A 20,252-nucleotide genomic window follows, 5' to 3' on the forward strand; every position below is an offset into this window, starting at 1 on the left:
ATTGCCATTTTATAAAATGTTCCCCACTTTACCCCTCTGTATTTCTCATTTCTTAAACTAAACTTAGTCAACTAATGCCATGTCATCCAAGACCAAGTAAAAGTGAACAACATTCATGTTGACCACACATGCCAATGTTGACTAGGTTGACCAGAATAGAATGGACAAGTGGAGACTTTGAAACTATGTGAAGATGACCCACTTTTTGAAATGTTGCAAAACTTCACCAAAATGAACACCAACACCACCTTTCCATCACATTAAATATAAGAATGAGATTCACCAAAAATATTTCCAAAATTCCACAAAAAAGTTCATGCGGCCATTTTGTCAAACACTTGGCAGGCATCAATTCAGACTTTGCATACACTCTATTATCCCCTGGTTCTTAGCCTAAACCCCTTTAGAATTGTGATCATCCATCCTCTGTACCTCCTCTGCATCCAACCCAGCACTTTAGCACTGATTAAAGTAGAGGCATGATGAAGAACACACCATGCCGGCCATGCTAGACACCCCCATGCCACCCTACCTCTCCACTCATCCCCTGGCCACATCCACCTTGTCCCGGAGCATCACCGAACCTCCCTGAGCATGCCTGTACCCTCTCTGGATCGAAACGAGCACAACATTGGCCGAACCAGGCGCGCCCATGCACGCCCAGTACCTTGCCAGGCACGCGGTGAGCGCGCCCCGACCTCATCCTGGACACGACAGAGCATCTCTGGTCCGGTCGCCCTCGTCCTCCCCTCGCTTTGCCCTCTTGCACACGCACGCGCCTACACTCCTCGCGTCCCTCCTAGACATCCTCATCAGCACGCGGGAGAGCCCTAGCCGTCGCCATGATCAACTCCCTGCCGCCACGGTACTGCACGGACGCCATCATCGCCAGCCCGCCTCAGACCCCCTTTAACCGTGCCGTCAAGCTCACTAGCACCCCTCGGATGACTGCAACGCTACGCGCCCCCTAGATTGCCCCTTCACCGCTCCAGACGCCGGCGCCATGGACGACCTCTCTCAGCACCCCGCGGCCACCTCTCAACACTATAAATGGAGACGATCGGCTCCTTCTATCTGCACACCATCCACTTCCCTCTCTTCACTGAGTCTCCTCCACCAGTCAATTGCACCAGCCATCGTCGGAGCAGCCCCAATCGCAAGCTCACACCCGCCGGAGCCGCCGCAGATCAACCCGTTGATCCACGCCGCCCCGAGCCTCGCCGCTGTACCAGGAGCCTCTACGTCCTCGCCAACGACGCCTCGCACCCCTGCCTCGACCGCCGGCGGCCCAGGACGCTCCCCGACCCCCACCCTCCGTCGCCAGCACGCCCTCCTCTCGCCGGAGAAGAAGACGAACCCCGACCGCACGATCATCTCTTAATCCGACGGTCTAGGTCAGAGCATACCGCTTCGGCAGTTATTAGCCACTGACGGGTGGCCCCTCACATGTCAGCTGGCCCGCGGCTGTGAACCGATACTGGGCTGGGCCAGTTTCGCAGTTTAAAACATTCTGGCCCATTTCCTTTCCCGCCTAAGCCCATTTCCCCTTTTTGAATTAAATTGTTTCAGCAACTTTTCAATACTGGTCCCTTACTATAAATTGAATAGTTCAAATTCTACAAACTCAAATTTAGCAAATCCAAATGTTCTGGAAAGCTTATGAATTGCTCTAACTAACACCACTGGATTCAACCTCATATGTTATGTAGATTTTGAATAGCAAAAATAACAAAACAGAGACTTTTCAGTATTCAAATAAATCTTAAAAATCAACCAATTTGAATTTTGAAGTGAATCCAATTGCAATAATTCACATTTCACAAACCCTAATTGATTATGTAAAAATATGATATGGTTACTGTTTATGATCATGGGCTAGATTCAAAATATTGGCTATGTAGTCAATACTAGCCCATTTAAACTATTTCAAATTCTAGAATTTAAATCTATGAGGTGTAGCATCTCATTTAAATCATGGTCTCATATATTATGAAGTAATATGATGACCTCTACTGCATAGGTTCATACTTGCTCACTTGTAGAATTTAAATCAACATAGTATTTAAATTGCATTAGTTATTTAAATCACATGAGATGATGAATCTCATTTAAATCACTTTTCTCAAATACTAAGTGTGAAGTGTTGACCTTGGTCAACATGGGATCATCCCTGGTTATTTGAGAAGATTAAATATTAAGAAGAATTCAATGAGAGGAAATTATTTCTCCCAAACTAAATAGAAACCCTAACCCACATTTTCAATGAGAGGAAATTATTTTCCTAATATTAAAGAAACCCTAGCATAATTTGTGAATAAATGTTAAGTAGTGATGCTAGACCATTTGAGTGAGCCATTAAGGCTAATTAAGAGTACTTAAGTATTGTTTGGTGATTGTATCCTCGTATTCGTTTTTAGACGCTAGTACCGGAGACTATCAAGAGGAGGAGGTATTCTACCAGGAGGAAGAGCCGTGAAAACTTTGATCAATACACCAATCAAGGCAAGCTAACACTCTTGCAAGGTTCCCTTGTGCAAAGCTCTACAAGAGCAAGGCACCAATATCTTTATTTTATGCTTAATGCTCCCATCCCAAGTTTTTACTTTACAAGCTTTTCTAAATTTTGTTTATCAAAGTTTACCTTTTTGATTCATGATTCACTTGGTTTAGATATAGAGTAGAACAAGAGCATCAAAGTTAGCCTAGAGCAAGACAAGCTAGTTAGCACCCCTCATGACTAGTTGCTAGTGCTAAACAAATAGAATTGACTACTCTAGATGGGATCATGTGAAATGAAATGACTTTGAAAACCTTGGAATGATGCTTCATTCTATTGAAAGATTTTGAAGGTGAATATGACTTGTGAATGACTTGGTGAATTTTACAAAACTGATGGTTGTGTTCGGATGCGATACCATTCCAATTTGAAAGTACCCCCACAATACCCAATATGGGTAAGGGCTTAACTAGAAATTTATGTGCTTTAGTATGGGTTCCCTCTAAACAAGCGTCATCGGGGTTAGGCCGAGGGCTGCCTCCACAACAAACAAAACGATGCGATATGATGTGGAATGAGGTGAATGTCCGGCCCAAGCCCTGTGCAGTTCCCGGGTTGACTGCGGTTTTCACCGGGAGGCCAAGCTCATGGGGAGAGGTGCTCATACTAGAGTATGTAAGTGAAAGGTTATGGTTGGTAGTCCGCCTACGGAGTATGGTAAATCAGGGCCAGTTAACCCTGACGGATTATTGCAAATAGTGTGGCACAAGTGTACGACCTCTGCAGAGTGTAGAACTATTCGAATAGCCGTGTCCACGGTTATGGACGGTTGGGAAGGCCATACTGTTCCGTCATCAGACCATTTTAAAAAATGTGACATATGACTTGAGACGTGAATTTGAAAGGTGAATGGTGACTTTGAATTGAATCACAACAGAGTTGTGGGAATGACACTAATGTTCCCACTTGAGTTAGTTTAGCAAATGAAGAGTCTTTTCTAAATGTTTATGAAATAAACTTGGCTTTATGCAAATAAACTTAGAGCTTAGCACCCCCTTACTATAGTTGATAGTGCTTACACTAGTATTAGTTTGCGAGTACTTTAAAAGTACTCATGGCTTTGTCCCTGGCTATTCAAATGGCCAGACTTTGAAGGAGAACAACAGTACGAGGAAGATGGACAACAGGACGTCTACGACAACTAGGACCGCTCCTGACGTCAAGCGTTGGCCTGTGGATTAGATAGCCACTACTACTTCGCTTCCGCTATTTGTGATGTTCGTTGATCGATAGATCAACTACTATTGTAATATTGGATCATGTGATCTATCTTTGTAAGACGATTATGTGTTGTAATAAATGATGACTCTATGATATTCAACTATTATGTCTCGCAACAACAATATTCCTGGGATTGCGATATATGGCATAATAGGCATCTGGACTTAAAAATCCGGGTGTTGACACATAGTATAAGTGGCATTTGGATGTTTTATGTACAAATATTTTCTTTTCTCCATGTATTTGTTTAGGAAAACACTGCACGTTTATAAGCAAACAGAATACAACGCAATACACACACTTAGGATCCTAACATAACATACTAGGGAAGCACGCAACACAAACTTCGAATGTTCCTCGCCAGAACGAACCAGGAGACCATCGCGCCATGAGCTGAAGAAGCACCATCACGTCAATGCTTTAAGAGCTGATGAAATTCCCCGTCACAAATGACAAGGTTTTTGTTTCACTGTGGCATGTCGGCCGGGGAACATCACCATGCCTTTGCGGCTCTAGGTCCGCTGCCTCCATCCAATCTCGGCGGCGAAGGGCATCGGGTCCACACACATAGGTAGGTCTTGAGTTCGGCAAAACGACTTAAGTTTACGCGTGAAAGTGCTTCGAAAGGCACCAACTCTCATATTGAAATCCTTGCTGAAAGCATATTCAGAGGGAGTGGTACATTGGCAGCTCCTCCAGCGGCTGCACCTCCTTGCATGCGCATATTGATTGCTAGGGCCCCTTCCTGGCTACTGGATCACTCGAGTGCTTCGGCTACCTATCAGGAGGCCTGAGAGGAGGTGGTTTATCCTGTGGCGGATGCCAGTGGTTCGAGTCCGCTTATCTCCAACCCGTGAACTTAGCTGATACTATGATAGCACCGAATGTCTTCATTACAAAGTTCTCTGATTACTAGATCTATTTTTGGTAGAGGATTTTCTTGAGAGATACCAATACCAACTTTCTCACTCAACTGATCCGTCCGGATTAGCCATGCAAAATTGGAGTTCCCATATGGATCCTTGCTAATTGAACAAGATGCAATATGAGTAGTCTCGCCATCGTGTCGTGCATTAGAGTGTAACTTGCCATCGTTTTTCACATCGAAAAGGTTTGGAGGCTAAGATCAAAAAGAGAGAAAATATTGTTTGTAGAGTTGGCACGCGATAAGTCGGTAACTAGCGTAACCTTCTCGTGCATCGTCCCCACATAACGACGTCGTCCAGGAAACCCATCGAAGTACGGAATAACAAGGATGAATACATTTGTACAATTTCCGGTGTTTCTTGCCTTAAAAGCAAAAAAAGATGTCAGAGTTTTCTCTAAAAATCACAGACTGTTGCAAATCATAGGGCATGGAGATGATTTCACGATGAGCTGAGCGACTCAACACTCAATTGGTGGTCTCATCTCTTAAAAGTCTATTTTAAACCCTGAACAGGTAGAGGTTGGGGAAAATGAACCCGAACTCTAAATTCATGTAGTTTATATATAAACTAACTAACTCTGATCTAAATCTAACCCCGACCCTGTTTAACTAAGTTGGCCGATGCCACACTCACATGATTTTCTTTTATCATGAACTCCAAATCCATATCGTTTTCGTTGTTTTAGGGTATAAGCCTCCGTTGATATGATTTTTTCACTCGTTGTCATGTGTGTAGGTGTTGCGTGATGATTTTGAATTTTTTGATCTATGATCATTGTCTAACATTTAATGAATAAATCAACAAAAAAATCTTAGGCATCTTTTCGATATGGAGTCCCATAATTGATCCTCCATTTCGAAATAAATCTATACGCAAAAAAGATGGATGTAAAAATATTAAGATGCGTGAACTTTGAACAAGATGCAAGTACAAGTGTACAACATGGCTAAGAAACACTAGCTTTGCTATACAAACGACAATTTCTGTCCGATACCCGATACAATCCTTTGTAGCAGCGGGCTTGCTTCACGTGGGCAACGATTAGACTCTGCCTTTTCTCTTACCTATAATCTAAATTAAAGCCATGCAAATGGTCTGTTGCAATATCATCCTTCCTTCTGATACGTGTTCAGAAAATAGTCCATTAATGTTTTTATCTGATTTGAGTTGTGATAAATAAAAAAAAGCGGACGTCGATGGCTTCGTTGTTCCCTCCTAAGGGCCATCACCTTGACTTGCCCAATTGGTTTATCTCATCGACAAGTGCGATGAATGTCGAGGCGGCGGCCTAGAGGTTGTTCTTGCATATTGGGGTGGCAGGCCTGAATTGTTGTGCGGTTGCAACCCTATGAGGTTGGGTTGCGGCTCGACAGGGTGTGAGTGGCGACCGAGTAGTACACGTATGGCGAGGTATGTTATCTCGGGCAAATGCAGCTATGGGCTGATTTTGCTTGCATGTCGGGGTGGTGGTCTCGGATTTGGCTCGACGGCCATGGTCTACGGGAACATGTTTATGTGCAACTTGGGTTGCGACCATCTGAGTTGTGCGGCATTGTGGCTTGCGTTTGAGCGGAGGAAGTCGGTGCGACATACTTGGAAGGTGGTGATGGCGGGCTTCCTAGGGCGTGGCAGCTAGGTAGATGCTGAGGTGGTGGCTGTAGGATGAGATACTCATCGACATGTTGTCTAGTGGAGACTTTGACATCGTGGAGTTTTTCGACCTTGTGCCGTGTTAGCGACCACTTTTCTCTTGACGCTAGTCGCCAGTGTTGTGTTAGCTTGGCTCTTTGAGAGTCGGCTTTTTAATCAATGATGGGGAGTCTCGTGCTTGCTCCTCCTTTAGGAGTCATAATGCCTTTTCGTCGATTGTGGTGTTCAAGGTGAAAATACGAAAATATGTCATGACTATGTTTAATTGTTTATACGTACTAGTTTCTAGTTCGTCGTATCGTGCCAACTATGTATGATGTCCATTGATGCAACCAAGCTTTCCAAAAATTTCAAGCAAGTTGGGTTGGAGCGGGAACCAGGTAGGTCGTGTCGTTGGATGCACTGGCCGACCAAACAACAGGTCAAATTTTATCCACGGCGCAATTCAACCGGAAGATCGAACAATTTTGGAAGCTTTTCTATATCCGCCGCTGGAGATGAGAGGCAAAAGAAGGAAACAAAAAAACCTCCCTCCTTCCGTCCTCTTCTTACCTTGTCCGACTCCTGCCCATATGGGCCTGGGCCCCGGACAGCCCAACAAGCCTCTCCGGTCTGTTTGCCTTTTGTTGGCGTTCAAAGTAAGCTACGCGGCGCGGCACAGAGTAGCGTCAGTTTGCCGATCGTTTGCAGCGTTGTTCCTAAGCTATCAAGACGCTATATAGAGCCGCGACACAGCCCAAAGCCAAGACACAGACGACCCGGCCCCACCCACCAGCCTCAGATCCAGATCCCCCTCTCCTCCGCCTTCCGATTATCCCCGAAACCAACGCCACCACACCGATCGACTCCTGGACGAAGAAGAAGCACACCGCCGCCGCCGGCCCGGTGACCTACACTCTCCTCCGCCGCCGCCGCCGGCCCCCGCCGTCTACCAGCCATGTTCGGCTCCTCCAACCGTAAGCTCCCTCCTCTCCCCCCCCCTCCGCGCGCCATCCTCCGCCGCACCTAGGGTTTCCTCTCCCCGCGCGCGCATTCCGCCTTCGCCCTCGGTTCCTGCCGCCATTGCCGACACCCACCACCTCGTCCTCTGCCGCTTGATCGGCGGCCAGGGTTTCCCGGTCGAGATCCTTCATCATCCTTGATATACGTTAATATTTAATAATAATGCTTTCCGCGCTACAGTGTTGATGAGCCGCCAAGTTATTTCCAATAATTATTTCTGTTGTTTCGCCTGTAGATTTCCTGTTCACGCCCTTCCAATTTCGCTTATACAAGTTTATTTACATTACCGTGGTTCCTGACCTGTTCTCGATCATCCTCCTGTTGCAGCGTTCGGGCAGTCGTCGTCCGCCAGCAACCCTTTCGGGCAGCAGACCTCGAGCACCAACCCGTTCGGGACCCAGCAGCAGCCTGCCTTTGGCCAGACCAATGCCGCCACCAGCAACCCCTTCGCGCCTAGACCGTTTGGCAGCCCAACCCCCGCCTTCGGAGGAGCGCAGACAGGGACCAGCTCGCCGTTCGGGGGTACGTCTGCCTTTGGCCAGCCATCCGCTTCGGCGTTTGGGGCTGCAGCCACTGGCGCCTTTGGCCAGCAGCCCACCCCGGCGTTTGGGGCTACAGCCACAGGCGCCTTTGGCCAGCAGCCCACACCGGCGTTTGGGTCCACGTCAACCGGCGCCTTTGGACAGCAGCAAACACCGGTGTTTGGGTCCACGTCAACCGGTGCCTTTGGCCAGCAGCAAACCCCGGCGTTTGGCTCGACGTCAACGGGCGCCTTTGGCCAGCAGCAAACCCCGGTGTTTGGCTCGACGTCAACCGGCGCCTTCGGCCAGCAGCAAACCCCGGCGTTTGGCTCGACGTCAACCGGCGCCTTTGGCCAGCAGCCCACCCCGGTGTTTGGTTCGACGTCGACCGGTGCCTTTGGCCAGCAACCAACACCGGCGTTTGGCTCTACGTCAACTGGCGTCTTTGGCCAGCCAACCACGCCAGCGTTTGGCTCGACGGCAACTGGCGCCTTTGGCCAGCCATCAACGCCCGCGTTCGGCAGTGGCGCCACAACCTCCAACCCTGCCAGTGGTTCGTACCCTTCTCACTGTCTCAGCATTGATCTTCTACATATTCTCCTGCAACTTGGAACACAATTCATAATGCAGCATTTACTGGATCTTTACCTGTTTTGCACCTGCTCTGTGTTTAGATGCCAACCTTGATGAAAGCTGTACTATATTATAGGAAAGCTGTTATTATAGACAGAACAAAGCAATGCTAAAGCAACTGTTTATGTTGTGTTATGTACCACTACAGTTCGATGCTTACTTCGAAATATCTCTGATGGCTATTAAAAGTGATAGCTGTTGCTGGTAGTTGGAAGTTTGTGATTCATTATAGACTATTTTCTGTATCAGTACAAAAGAGTGTAGGACTAGGACTTGAAATACTGTCACCCTATACTCATCAGTCCATGCTTTCCCTTTGCCACTGCATATAAACTATGATAGGTTTCCCAAGGTAGTAAGTTCCTCTCTGCTAATTTCATTCAAGCATGCTTACAATACTTGACAGTAATCTTTGTTTTAACAGCATTTAAATCTTTTTATGTGATGTTTAATGCCACATTTCATATTTGTTTCAACGATGCTTCTTCAAAGATGCTACTAATTATGTTGTTTTTTTCTGGACCCCTTTTGGACCTTCTGTTTTCCTTCTTGTAATGTACTCTGCAAATTTTTCAGGATCTCTGTTTGGACAAAAGTCTAGTTTCGGTGGTTTTGGTTCATCTCCTAACCAGTCTACTACATTTGGCAACAACAATTTTGGCACCACAACTACTCCGACCTTCGGTGCCTCTACATCAACATCCTTATTTGGTGCTCCCGGCACCTCAACGTTTGGTTCGACCACTACTCCTGGATTTGGATCTTCTCCGTCTTTTGGACAATCAGGAGCTGCAACTAGTAGCACGCTGTTCGGAACAACTCCGTCTTCTCCATTTGGTAGGTTCTCCCATTGGATATTCACCTTACTCAATTACGTTCACATAGTTTGGGCTTGGTGTTGACTTTTGAGTGCATCACGTTACTTTCTTACATTCTGCGCACTGTACTAGTTGGGTAACTGCAAACTGTTTTTTCACTTCCTTATTTGATTTTCAGGCTTGCCGACAGCACCACCAACGTTTGGGCAAACTACATTTGGGAATCAATCTGGAGGAACCAGAATACAGCCTCATGTACAAACACCAGATCCTGACGGTGCTACGAGTGGTTCTCAGGCTTCAAAACTTGATTCCATATCAGCTATGCCTGCATACAAAGAGAAGAGTCATGAAGAATTGAGGTGGGAAGATTACCAGCGTGGGGACAAAGGTAAGTGGAATTGTTTGGAACTGAGTAGTATGCTATTGCTTCATCTGTAACCCCTCTTTAAAACATTCACAGCTAATTGCACACATTATTTTTTGCATGCTTATTTTCTGTGAATTGGCATGAATATTGTGTTCTGGCTTTGGGTATAGCTTACCTGTAGTGTTTTTTCTTTCTTATTTGCAATTAGATAACTGTAGTGTCTTTTATTTGCAATTAGAATGAACTCATAAAGTTTACTATTTCAATGCTTCACTAGATCATGTAACTTGTGATAATTTAATGTTTGAACTTTGAACCTCAGGTGGACCAAACACAACTCCAGTGGTGAATAACTTCTCGCCATCTCCACAGCCAAGTTTTCCAATCAGTCAACCGGCGCCAGTGAATCCATTTTCTAGTATCTCAAATTCTACTGGTGCTTTTGGTACTACGCCGAGCCTGTTTCCGTCCCCCGGAACGACCTTGTTTGGACAATCAACTGGTTCTCCCTTCCAAGCAAACACTTCACAATCTCTGTTTGCAAATACCACTCCTTCAATATTCGGCTCGTCATCGGCAATCACGACTCCTTTCAGTTTTGGCCCATCCTTTAACAATAACTCTCAATCAGCTGGGCTGTTTCCGTCTTTGTCTTCCCCTGCAATTGGGCAACAGCCATCGAGCCACTCATTTAACCAGCAGACGACAAGCAGTTCAGCTTTCTCCACCAGTATTTTCAACAACACGACTAATGTTGGAACAGCCGGAGGACAGTTTGTCCCCACATCTTCACCTTTTGTAAGCATCTTATCCCCTTGCAGTTACATATTTAGGCTTGATAACTGTTTTCCACAAATTGTTGTACTTTCATATTATTCCTATCATTTAACCCTCAAAATTTTCTATATCTTCTGCTTTGAAAATAACGAGTTCCTATTTTCTCTTTGTTTAAGCCAATGTTTCCACAACCTGCCCCTGTTCAACCTTCAAGTTCGTTCTCATTCCAACCTCAGGGCCAACCAGGTTAGTATTTGCCTCATAATATTCAATGCTTTCTTTTAATTAACGGATATCTGTTATAACTTTTGTGTGTATGCTGATGCTTTGGCAGGTGGATTCTCTGGAGTTTCCAAACCGATGAATATGGCCCCATTTGGACAGCAGTATGACCCTTCCATTTACTTGTCACATTTACATTTATTCTTTCTGATTTCTGTTTTTATTGGGTGGAATTGAGAAGGCGAAAGTAAACAATAACATGATTGTGTAATACTGTAGAGAGAAGAAATTTCTTAATGGTTCTGTTTTGAGTAAATAGGTTGTACCTGCTGAGCTGCCATGTTTCTGTTTATCTCTATAGTGCAGCACAGACTTTTGCCTTGGTTTGTAATAATTATCTTCTAAAACTGAGTACTAGGGAGCACCTATTATCACTTGATTACCATGTGGATTCCTTTTTTTGAACTTAGTTAATAGTAATACACCATCCTCTTGTAACTTTGTAACACTCTGTTGCATACTTGATGCAGAACCAGTAGTCAGTCCAGTATGGTAATGCAGCCGACTCTTGTTTCAAATCCCTTCGGGACACTTCCAGCGATGCCTCAGATGTCCATTGGGAATGGTGGATCCTCACCTTCCATCCAATATGGAATATCAAGTTTACCGGTTAGTTTTTATTATCTTTAAGTATTTCCAGTAGTTTCTGTAGAGTGGAAAGAGAGTAGAGATGGGCAAGGCGGGTAATATTTTGTTAGCAGTCTGTGCTACTGAGGCTATCTGTAGCTATGAGTAAAGACGTTTGCTTGTCCGAAACATTTTGCTGCCCTGTAGGTTGCTGAGAAGCCCCATCCGAGTAGAACATTATCAATGGTGGTGCCTAGGCATTTGTCACAGAGGAGGATAAAACTGTTGCCACGGAAATATAATGCGACATCTGATGGCAAGGTAATGACTGATTACATAGTTCAGTTCTATATTTCTTTGTTGGAATTAACGAAAGCCATTGAGAGAGTATTGTATGTGATGCCTGTTTTCTTGTTACTCCTGTAGGTTCCGTTCTTTGCTGATGATGAAGAATCTTCCGTAACGCCAAAAGCAGATGCCTTTTTCATCCCTAGAGAAAACCCAAGAAGTCTGATAATCCGTCAAACAGATCAGTGGCCTTCACGTAGTGCAGTTGACCGACAACCAATTCCAAGAGATTCAGCTCATCTTGACGAAGACAAAGGTATTCATTTAGAACTATTGGTATTCCTTTTCTCCTCAACTTGCACAATTAGGTGTAGCTTGTTGCTGATTTGAGTAACTGTACAGATGCTTTTGTTGGGAGGGAGCGCAATAAGGCTGCCATGTCACCGGCTCGGTCTGGTCAAGCAGGAAATGGTCATGATGCATCAACTGAGCCTGAGGCTTTTGTTCGGCATGTGAATGGTGCTAGCATTGAGAAGATGATGCCTAAGCTCTCCCAGGCAGATTACTTCACGGAGCCTAGCCTAGAGGAGCTTGCGGCGAAAGAACGTGCTGAACCAGGCTACTGCTGTCAGGTTAGAGACTTTGTTGTTGGACGTCAAGGCTATGGCAGCATCAAATTCTTGGGAGAAACAGATGTGAGGGGCCTTGATCTGGAGTCGGTTGTCCAATTCAATAACCGTGAAGTGGTCGTGTACAAGGAGGACAGCGAGAAGCCCCCAGTTGGCGAGGGCCTGAACAAAGCTGCATTGGTGACTCTTTTGAACATCAAGTGCATGAATAGGAAGACAGGCGAGCCGTGCACGGAGGGTCCTAGGCTGGACAAGTTCAAGGAGACGCTGGTGAAGACGGCCAAGGAGCAGGGAGCTGAGTTCGTGTCATTTGACGGCGCCAAGGGCGAGTGGAAGTTCAGGGTGAAGCACTTCAGCTCCTATGGATTTGGCGAAAGCTGAAACGTGTAGCCTGGTCGTTGTGACTGGTTGTTAGAATGCTTTTATGTCCTGGGAATGATGTTTCTGTGACTTCCTTTCTGGTTCTATCTGTATAGAAAGACAAGTTCAATGGTCCTTCCTGTATAAATCGGGTCGATTCATCATGTCTTCTTTATGCATAGTCTTTATGCATAGTAGAAAGTGACCTTTGAATGTTTTGTGCACAAATGTTTCTTTGATCAATTGTTAGTCAGTAACCATATATGTTCATCGAATCAGCCGTGCTGTAGAAGTAGCAGAGTTTCGGCGATCGTGGTGCCGTCACCTGTACGGCAGCATACGACGACACCAATCAATGGCACGATTGGGGCCATGGCGATCAGCAGGCTTTGCCACTTTTGGCCTACTCCCTCTGCCACAAATACGTGTATGCGCGGGTTTTCTAAAATAAATTATTGAGCGGAGTGAAAAGTACATCGGAAACGGGATTGATGTTTTGGCACATGGGAGCATATGCTCCCTTTATTTTGAAATGCATGTTACATGCATTTTAAAATTTTGAAAAATTGAAACGAAAAATTCGAACGTACATCTTCACGTGCTACACGCTCACAAATTCGTTTCATAAAAATCCGACTTGTCGTATGACGTGTGTAAAAAAGACAAAATTCAATGCTGAAAATAAGGCTTTTCAGGATATAAATTTTCTCTTTTTTACATAGACCACAAAACATATTGGTTCCTCGTGAAACTTGACGAACCTACGTATATTGTGGAGATGTACATGTAGAATTTTTTGTCAAATTTTTTCGACATTTCGAAATATAATATTTTGATAGAGGGAGCATATGCACCCGGGAGCCGAATTGAATTTCTCATTGGAAACATGCATCTCTCTTCTTTATTTTTTTTACCTTTAATGAGCATGTAGAAAAACAGAAGAACATGTGATCAATATTATTAGATTTGATTTTCGTGTGATGAGAGAGAAACAATTAAAGTACATTGGGAAGGTAGAAGTACACTCTTTTATGGACAAAGTTTAGAGCTAGATGTACACTTATTTAAGGACGGAGGGAGTATGCAAAAGAAATGCATGCCCGAAATGGTAAGAAACTCAAGTTAAATTCCAAGCATTGTCATGTCGCCTCTGATGACGAGCAATGCATTCACCTTATATACTCTGTATAACACACTCGACTAGTAGATAGCATAACTTTGCAAAAGAAAAGATACTACTACCTCTGTACATAAAATAATGTCGCAAGTTGATTTGAATTTATATGTATCTAGATACTATTTAGTACTCTATATAGCTACATCTAAATTTAAACAAATCTCTAGCATTCTTTTATGGATGGATAGAGTACTAGATACCGCAGATGCATGTTTTGTTAGTCAGCTTCGACTGTCTAACAACGGTTTTCCTCAGCCCGTGGACTCCTCGGCTTGGAACACTAAAAGGGCAAGTCTATAGTACTAAGTTGATTGTATAACAAAATGTAATTCTTGCTTTTGTGCCGAGGAGTCCACACGCTGAGGATTACAAGAGATTTTCGTGACATCAAGTTGCTTTTCAAAACCGTTATTAGACTTGCAACCTGCCTAGGCCGCCTTGATGTCAACGGTGGATGACCATAAATAACACCACAAACAAGTCGTCAGAAGGACATACAGAGAACACAATCAAAAACAACAGTAGAAACTTACAATCTTTCGTGCAGGTAAGCAAGGCCCTTGGCAGAGCCCAGCGCGATGGCGAGTCCTGTCGGCCAGCCCATCACCGGGGAGCCCTTCTTCCCTGCAGCGTAGCCACCAATCGTCAGAATTCAGAAAGACGGCTCTTGTAATTCTCACGATCTCATCTCCTCAAGGCTCAAGGCGTATAGCAACTGATTGAACGTAACATCTCTTTTTGAACCGACCCGCGTATCGCCGAACCGCCTCTATGTCCTTCACCGCTCCCATTTTCCTTCATCTGCACAAAATCCAGGTTTGATGGTAGTTTCTATACAAATCGGGTCGATGGATGTCTTTTTTGCTATACATAGTACGTGACCGTTGAATGTTTTCTGTCCAAATGTTTGTTTTGTGCGTGTCAATGACTAAAAATACTAAACCAGGGAATATTCAGATCTAGAAAAAGACGAGGGAATACTTATATCTTGATCGATTGAAATACCAAGACAGCTTCCGACTGAAACCAATAAACAGTCGCTTCAAAGTGCTCGCGTGCGGGTTTAGCAACTCGTGCGCACGCACGCATAGGAGATCGACTGTCACCATGTACGGTAGACACAATGCCGAATCAGTATATGTTGGACGTACACACAAGACATACGACATCTTCCACGTTCAATTTTTTTTTGATAAGGGGAATATATTAATATCAAGAGATCCACATTCAAATATATTGGTGTTCTTTTTAGAAACACAAATGCTTTTAACTCGAGTGTCCAATTCAGAATTAGAGTTCACCGTCGTGTTTTTCACTACAAAGATCTCTGAAACAAGATCTCAAACATATATATTCTGACAACATTTTTTAAAAGCAACTTTGTGTCACGAAAAGCAAGTCTGTAGTACTAAAGTTGCTTTAAAAAGAGTGAATTCCACATATTATCCCTAGTTATTTATTTCTAACACTAATTACCCTATTGAGTGAAAAAATATCCACATTACATATTTTAGAAAGGTTGGACCCTTGTTTCCTGATGCTTGTCCATTGGGACAAGGTATGAGGTGATGTCTGAGGTAAAAAAATCAGACCAACGATGAGGAATGGAACAAATGATATGAGAAATCTGGACATAATCGCCGATGACACCATCCGATCTTTACAAAAAAATTCACACCACATCAACGTAAGTCCTATCTAACAAAAACAAGCGGAATGCAAAACTGGAATAAAATTGTGTTCAAAGTCTCCTAGATTGCATATTTTGGTAGAAGTTTCACTCAATAAGGCATTATGTGTCACAAATGCACAACTACACGGTAAGAAGTACACCTGGGCAAAACTCGGGCCGGACCGGGTTTCGGGCCAAGTCCGAAAAAGCCCGAAGCTAAAATGTCAAGCCCGAATCCGGCTTGGCCCGACTGTCGGGCCTATAAATCGAGCCCGAACCCGGCCCAAACTGGCAAAAGCCTGGCCTGGCCCGACAAGCCGGCCTGAATCTTGCCTAAATCACAAAACCTGCAAGCCCGAGCCCGGCCCGGCCTGACGTTCGGGCTAAAAAATAAAGCCCGAGCCTGACCCGAAGTGCAAGCCCGACCTGGCCCGGCCCGGGATTTTCGGGCCGGGTCGTCCGGGCCGGGCTGCCCATGCCCAGCTGTAGTAAGAAGTGAAATTCACTCTTAAAAAAACTAGTACATGCCCCTAAAAATTGCACAAAAACAACTTTATCTTTTGCAAGAAACTACATAATAGAATGTTGCTTCATAGATCAGTTCCCCCTCGTTGCCTCCACCTTTGCCTCCTCCATAGATCTATATACTTGGGAAATCCCTAAGTAAGATCATTGATAGAAAGTTGACTTAAAATGTTTATCTTAGGAAGTCATGTTTGCAGTATAAAGATCTTGCTGTTTTCAAACATACCAATTTGTGCCTTCTAAATTATGATGAAGGTTCTTAAGTACTATATTAATAGGGTGTGACTAATTTTCAGTGGATTAAGAATTAAGCTAATTCTCACTTAGGTGATGTCATCAAATCTCATTTGCTACCCACGTTAGAAATCATGACTAACACAAATCACAAAGCAATCCAATGGTCTGAGGCATTTGCAACCCATGTTGCAACTCACGACTAGTAGAAACCACGAAGCTATCTAATGGGCCATGGTATTTGCATTCCATGTTGCAACTAATGACTAGCATAAATACAAGAGCAATCCAACGTTTTAAACATTTCTCTTGCCGGTTGTAATCATATGTGCAACTAGAAAAATCCCCGTTGCAACTCATGGTAGTACGAATCACTATGTAATCCTATGGTTTAGAAGTCGATTGAGAATTAAGCTATCAATCGTCTAAATATTAGAAAATACGATATTAAAACTATAAAAAACAATAATTATATACTACTTGCCGAAAATGCCGAGGATAACCTAGAAACACGTGATGATGATAGTGTCAGGGGATGACCCCAGGTACACCAAACTTGGTGATTAAATGGATCTGAAATATAATATACAAGGAAGAAATGTCATAAAAGGGAAAAATCCCAAGCTGGGCCAACATAGGGCAAAGTCAGCCCGGTTTAGCTCAAATCCGGCCGAGCATTCGGCAGTAAAACCGACTTTGGGCCTCTAGCCGCATAGGCCCAAAGTCGACCCAAACCGGTTTTACCAAAATCGGCTTCACCAAAACCGACATACCCAAATCGGCTTCATCAAAACTGACATACTCACATCGACTTCACCAAAACAGGCTTCACCCAAACCGACATACCCAAACCGGCTTCACCAAAACCGGCATACCCACACCGACTTCACCAAAACCGGCTTCACCCAAACCGGCTTCACCAAAACCGGCATACCCAAACCGGCTTCAGCAAAACCGGCATACCTAAACCGTCTTCACCAAAACCGGCATACCCAAACCGACTTCACCAAAACCGGCTTCACCCAAACCGACTTCACCAAATCGACATACCCAAACCGGCATACCCAAACCAGCTTCACCAAAACCGGCTTCACCAAAACCGACATACACATGTGGTAACCCTTGTTCCATCGATGCTTGGTCTTGGGACGCCCCTAGCTCGGACCGGCATCGCTGCCGGCTACCGTACCCTAAAGCAAATAAGATCGATGACTGAGCCAAGTACACCCAGGACAGCGACAAGACCCAGACGTGCCAGGGCAATAGTACCCACCATGATGCATGAACAATGTTGACAAGACCCCGGTAGTCAACTCATGAATAGTGTATAGTGCATAGTGTTTGTGGGCTTCATATGTCCCCTTGGCTCCCTATATAAGGAGCACCAGGGGACGCTCACCCCAGCCCCTTGGGGGATCATTTCCTCATGCTCTCTTGTGCAACTTCTTCTTCTAGATCTAGAACTCACCTAGCAAGCCTCATACATGCATAGACAAAACAGCTCAAGGAGCAACATTGTAGCTCATTATCTCAGCTCCATATACAGTCATACATCCAGGAGTAGGGCTTTTACCTCCCCACGAAGGCCGTGAACCTGGGTAGATCGGTGTGTTCATGTGTTTTACCGTGTGTGCTCTTTAGCATACCATCCCTCCTTGGATCCTCCGGTATCCATCGGTCCCGACATAAACCTACCTAGACATCTCGCCATGTTCACCACCACGACGGATAAATATGTGTTGTATTTACCAAGTCTCGCTGTTTTTACATGCATTTAATCAAGCATTGATTTTTTTAACCCCCATGTTGACTAATTTACGTACTCTTACTAATGTGTTTTATGAGTTGATTAATGTGAATTTGTGTGCAGATTTATCTATTCTATTGAGCATATGCATATGAATAATCTATTTTTTCAACATGGTACATATTAAAAATCTTTAGAAAAATAGTGTACACTTTCTGAGAAATTAGATTTTAGAATAATTACAAAACATTAAACAATGGGGAATATACTTGGCAGAACCTTCAATAACCAACATATATTTGAAATTTGTACAATAGTTTTAAGAGATTTTAGAACATAAAGTAAAACCAACATAATTTTGGAGAAAACATGAAGCTTATGACATTCAAAATTATTAGCCTTAATTCTAATATTTTTCAAAACTCAAAAGTCGTAAGAAAAATCAATAAGTCACGAAATAAAATTAAGGGTCTAATTAAGTATGCATGTCCATATTAAACCAAAAGTATTCATGAGGGAGTGAGAAAACCTGTATTTCTCTGTGACGAATTCACCTCGTATTATTTGGTAATTTTCTGCATTTAAGACAACCTATATTATATAATCTTCAAGCTAATCTCAATGCTCACAATTTCATCCAACGTTTTGCTTGTTCAAAAAATCCGCGTCGTACTAGTTACTATCTTCTTATTCGAATAATCTGCAAACATATCAGCCCTGCTAGAAAACATGAATTTTTATTGCCACACGAACTTGGTTTTTCGTGACATAAATTTGAAAATACAATTATAAGAAGTCCATGTGAGATCTAATTGAAAAAAATCTCGTGCTTGACATACTTCGATGATTTAGATGCTTGGTTTAAATTTATGCATTTAGAAAAACTAAACCAAGTTTATATGACTGCACGGAAAAAAAGCGGACATCAGCATGCACGAGCGCCGACAAAATGACCTCCAACAAATAAACCGCTGGTCGGATCGGCACATCCCTCTCCTCCGGACAGTCTCGTTTGGTGAAAGGGCCGTGGAGGACGACGTGAAGTGCCTCTTCAACAAAAAAAAAAAAAATGCCGGACGGGGAGGACGACGTGAAGTGCCGGACGGGGGCCGGACTTGGAGCGAGTGGCAGACCTGGTCGGCGAGTGGGAGCCGGACGGGGAGCGAGTGGCAGAGCCAGACCTGGTCGGCGAGCGGGAGCCGGACGGGGAGCCGGGCTTGGACTGGGTCAGGGTGCCGGACCTGGTCGGCGAGCGGGAGACGGACCTGGATAGTGCGTCGGAGACGGACTTGGACGAGGCGCCGGAGCCGGGCTTGGACCTGTCGGGGGAGCCGGACCTGATCGCCATTTCGAGGTCAGTCACGACGGCAGACGAGGATGCGAGAGCTCCCGGGCTTGGACCTGCTCCGAGGCCCTCCGGCTGCTGGCGCTGGGATAGGTTCTCCCCTGCCCGAGATGGCGAGATCCCTCACCTTGTTGCAGCCCAACAGCGCCCTCCTGGTTCTGCGCCGGCAAGGCAGCGCCCCCCTGGTTCTGCGCCGGCGAGACCGCGCCTCCCTGGGTCGGCGCCACGACCGGCAGGACCGGCGGCTTGTTCATGAACAGATACACCCACACGATGAGTTGCCCACTAGCGCACAGGATCGCGGTGGCATTGGGTACCTGCAACACACAAGCAGAGGAAATGATCAACTACTACTAGAATAGAAACAGAGGTGAAAATGTAGTACTGGGCAGGTTGGCTAATTATACCATGAGAAACCAGTTAACGCCGCGACGCCCAACTTTGGCAAAGGCAGACCACAGCCCACCATTGGCCAAAGAAGCCAGGATCATCATCAGGTTCAAGTCGCCTCCGTCCTTCAGTCTGACCATTCTCCACTACATGCAAGTAATCAGGAGGCATCAACATCAAGTGCAATTAGAATGCAGGCAAGGAACCAGTTATAAAAAAAATGAAAGAATGCACTACCGTACCGTGCTCCGGATTGGTAGGGTGTACATTGCTACACCAGAGATGGCAGCTAGGTACCCAAGAAACGTTGGCGACCATTTGTTCTGCTTCACTTTGGTGAAAACCAGCGAAAAGACGATGATAGAAACTACTGTCGTGACTATCAGAGAACCTATGGCGACAGCTCTCTTAGTCCCATCAGAGTAGTATATGAATAGGGCGATCCATATCAACTCGAGAAACGAACCCAGTATGTTGATGATTAGAATGGGTTTGGAGTGATCAAGGTCCGGGATCGCATTGGCTACCAGCATTAGACAGTTAAAGAACGTGAATATG

The 20,252-nt window shown here is 44.7% G+C and overlaps 1 protein-coding gene across 1 annotated transcript; it reads left to right on the top strand.

Annotated features, from left to right (window-relative positions):
• Positions 1-7,670: 7,670 nt before the first annotated feature.
• On the top strand, positions 7,671-12,768 carry LOC124696225 (nuclear pore complex protein NUP98A-like; the record flags this gene model as incomplete). The annotated part of the gene is made up of 10 exons (XM_047228982.1): positions 7,671-8,433; positions 9,090-9,350; positions 9,510-9,722; positions 10,024-10,499; positions 10,655-10,724; positions 10,813-10,864; positions 11,231-11,369; positions 11,535-11,648; positions 11,754-11,931; positions 12,018-12,768. Coding segments are annotated over 10 exons (2,874 nt in total), but the record flags the coding sequence as incomplete, so codon positions are not given.
• Between the last annotated feature and the right edge of the window lie 7,484 nt (positions 12,769-20,252).

The sequence above is a fragment of the Lolium rigidum genome, chromosome 3, assembly GCF_022539505.1.
Source record: "Lolium rigidum isolate FL_2022 chromosome 3, APGP_CSIRO_Lrig_0.1, whole genome shotgun sequence".
Taxonomy (NCBI): domain Eukaryota; kingdom Viridiplantae; phylum Streptophyta; class Magnoliopsida; order Poales; family Poaceae; genus Lolium; species Lolium rigidum.